The sequence below is a fragment of the Austrofundulus limnaeus genome, unplaced genomic scaffold (genome assembly GCF_001266775.1).
Source record: "Austrofundulus limnaeus strain Quisiro unplaced genomic scaffold, Austrofundulus_limnaeus-1.0 Scaffold41, whole genome shotgun sequence".
In the NCBI taxonomy this organism is placed as follows: Eukaryota; Metazoa; Chordata; class Actinopteri; order Cyprinodontiformes; family Rivulidae; genus Austrofundulus; species Austrofundulus limnaeus.
Genome location: NW_013952443.1, coordinates 1210433 through 1213743, shown reverse-complemented (window position 1 = coordinate 1213743; position 3311 = coordinate 1210433). Strand labels below are relative to the sequence as shown.

General features: G+C 37.1%; 1 protein-coding gene across 3 annotated transcripts in view; it reads left to right on the top strand.

Annotated features, from left to right (window-relative positions):
- The window catches only part of tdrd5 (tudor domain containing 5), a 17410-nt gene extending 15180 nt beyond the window's left edge, over positions 1-2230 (top strand). For 2 of the 3 annotated variants that reach the window (XM_014007302.1, XM_014007301.1), the window contains exons 15-18: positions 267-332; positions 564-722; positions 826-1006; positions 1676-2230. In XM_014007302.1, coding sequence (XP_013862756.1) covers positions 267-332; positions 564-722; positions 826-1006; positions 1676-1743 — 474 coding nt within the window. In that variant the 3' untranslated portion in view covers positions 1744-2230. The remainder of the gene's footprint in view (positions 1-266; positions 333-563; positions 723-825; positions 1007-1675) is intronic. The other variant, XM_014007303.1, reaches the window with a different exon arrangement.
- Positions 2231-3311: the final 1081 nt, after the last annotated feature.

Sequence of the window (3311 nt, the reverse complement as noted above, 5' to 3'; positions counted from 1 at the left end):
AAACAGTACTATATAACATTTTAGACACATTGTAGACAGTTTATCAGCTAACAAAAGTTAATTTGGGGGTAAGTTACTCTTTAAATTATTTGGTAAGGATTAAAATATTGAGCAGGCAAAGGCAGCTGGACTTTGTTTCTACAGTTAGACATTTTACCTTTTCAGTTTAAAAGCTTTTACACAGCAGAAAGCCTTATAACATTGTAAAAGCCTTTTATTAGATTTTTAAATAATAAAAGTAACTGAAAAGTTTATTTTTGTCTCAGATTGAAGAGGAAGAGCCACCTGGCCTGGAGCTTATTGAGGAGAGGGAAGTCAATGCTCCTTTTCAGGTAGATTTTTTTGCTGCTTTAATTAAGTGTTCTCAATATTTTAAACTTTTAATTCTACACTTTGTTTTTCTGTTCGCCGTTTTATTCTTGGTTGTCCCAAGATTGAGAATGATTAATGAAAGGAGACAAAAAAGGAGTTCTTGTGTTTTTTTATGATTTTTTTTCTAATTTAAATAGCTTGATCTTGTAAATAAATAGATGGAAACATAAAAACTGATTTGTATTTTTCAGGGTATGAATGCCAACCCATTCATTACTCTAGCAGATAAGCAAACCCTCAGCTGTGGTGAACAGATTAAAGCTTCAACAAGTTCAGCCTCGACCCCACTTGCACCTCCAGATCTGATCCAGGCCAGAAAAACCCCTCCACTCTGTAAAGAAGAACCTAAAGTAAAGAAATGTATTTATTTATATATAATTTGTGTTTGAGTGTTTGTAAAGAACTTTACTGTGACATTTAAAAACTACCTTTCGTTTGATGTTCCTTTTAAAGAAAAGTGAGATTATGAGTCCTCCACCAGCTCCATCCAGCTCAGACCCCACCTCCTGCTGTCCACAGGAGGACGCTCAGCCTACAGGAGAAAATGACGACTCATCACTCCGACCATCTTCCATCTTGAAGTTGCTGAGCCTCCACACTCCTCACCTGGGACAGATTCAGGACTCCTCTGAAGGTACAATGCACAGATTTTAGTTTTTAATACTCAGTAAGTAGAGTATTGGAAATAAATATTTTTTTATAGTCAAGTGTGAAGACTAAATTAGACTTAAATGCGTATTCCTACACACACTCACGTCTGACCTTTATTAACCTGCTCACGCATTAATTCACACTTCACATATGGGGGGAAAGCCTTCAATGAAAATAGAACGTGTTCATGGATGCAGAAAGGGCGTATTGATTTCCGTCCTGCTGCCTGCAGTGGTGGATGTACCTGCAGTGAGAACCTGACACAGATCCAATTAGACCTGTTACCAGAGMTATTTGACCCAACAAGCTGCTTTCATTGCTTTTACCCTGATATCGATACACTGCTGCTCCTCCGTTTGTGTGAGTGGGGGGCTGAATCGAGGCTGATTGATCTACAAAATCATTCTTTGTGGAAGTCTTTGTAATGTTATAGTTTCCAGCTATATAGACAAAGATAGAAACTAGAACTAGTTCCTGATATATTGGAGAAAATGCTCGAGTGTGGATTTTAAAATGGACGTTCGGACGGCACAGTTTGCTGGTTTATATTTTGACCTTTTACTTGGTTATAACTCTGCTTGTAGAATTCTGACATTCTTTCAACTTACTGTATTTCAGTAAATAATTTGTTTATTTTTCTATTTTTTCCCAGGTCCTCCGGTGTCCTCTCTCTACCTGCGAAAGCCAAGTATCATATTTCCTGTTTTTGGAGCCAGGTAGGCTCAACAACTTTGAAATCGTGATAATAAAATCACCACAGCCCTGAATAGGTAGCTGTTACAATAGCGTCACGCTGAAAGTACGTATCTTACTTGGAATATTTTTGCAAGAACTGAATATTTGTTTTAATATAAATAAGTTAGTTTGAATGTTAAATATTAGTGAGATCACAGCCATTTTATAACAGTTAAGTAAAAAAAAATACAAAAATTAAGGTTGTGTTTTCAGATGGGTGTGCTGAAAGTTCAATTTTTTATTTTTGTTGTTTTTTTAAGGACAGTGTAGAAATGGTTCAGAGTGCTGTCTCAAAATTATAAAGTTGGTATGGGAATTTTATTTTGAAAATCAAACAATGTAATACATTTTTATTTTAATTTGTGTACAATACCAGTAAGTTTATGTATATATACATGTTATTTTTTTGTTCGTCAGTGAAYGTATTGTGTATAACGTAACATTGAATTAAAGATTATATGGTTTTGCCTTATGTTGTTGATTTATATGAACATTTAATGTTTCTGAAGATTACCGGTACTCTGAAAAGTAATTTCACAAAAYATATTGATTATAAACTTCATTGTCAATATCAAAAGCGACAGGAAGAACAAATGGCCTGTACAGCCTCGACCTATCTGCTGCTTTTCAGACCTTTTATTGAGAACAACTTTTTCCTAACTCAGACAAAACTAGATATCACATATATGACCCCCACACATGTGCAAAGCACCAATGCAACCAGAACTCAGGGGTTCTCATTAGTGGGCCTGATGGATAGCCCTTCATGAGAGATAAGCAACAAAAATAAATAAATAAATAAAAATAAAAAAATCTGAAGCTACTATGTTGAATAGTTTTTAAGCTATAAGCATTTTTGTATGTCCAGACACCCTCATTTTAGATGGAGCCCCCTCCTTACATATGGGGTCTATTGTAAAACTTTTGGGTGGCGCAGTGTAGGTCAGACACATCTACATTCCTGCCAAATTTCACGCTGATGGTGCAGGTTGACCTCTGGGAAAAAATGTTATAATATAAAATAAATAAACAGTACGAAAACAGAATGACCCCCGCTTCACATGTGGGGGTCATAATAAAGATCACACCTACATGCTGTATGCATGCACACAAACACTGCTGTGTAGCTTAAAGCCCACAAATGCTTGTTTGGTTTTATGAGACGGAAACCTCCCTCGCTTACGCTTACATGCACATAATGTTTGAACTATTTGTTGGTCAGGAGGTTGCATAAAAATTAAAGAGGAAATGGTGGTCCTTAACATCTGTGCACGCAGTCACATGCACTCATTCATTAACCTGAGCACACTGTGAAAAGCAAAGGCAGAGATGTAATGGGAGCCATAGCTTGCTTCATACTCCATTAGTTTGTTTGTATTGGTGAAGGAGGGTGAAGCTTGGAAAGACAGACATTCAGTAAACCTTATTAAGTGTGTGTGTGTGTGTGTGTGTGGGGGGGGGGGGGGGGTAATGTGGTTGCAGCTGAATTAGCCGCCGACAGCAGCGGAGCATCTGTGTGCAGAACGAACCGTGACGATCTGATGGCTTTGATC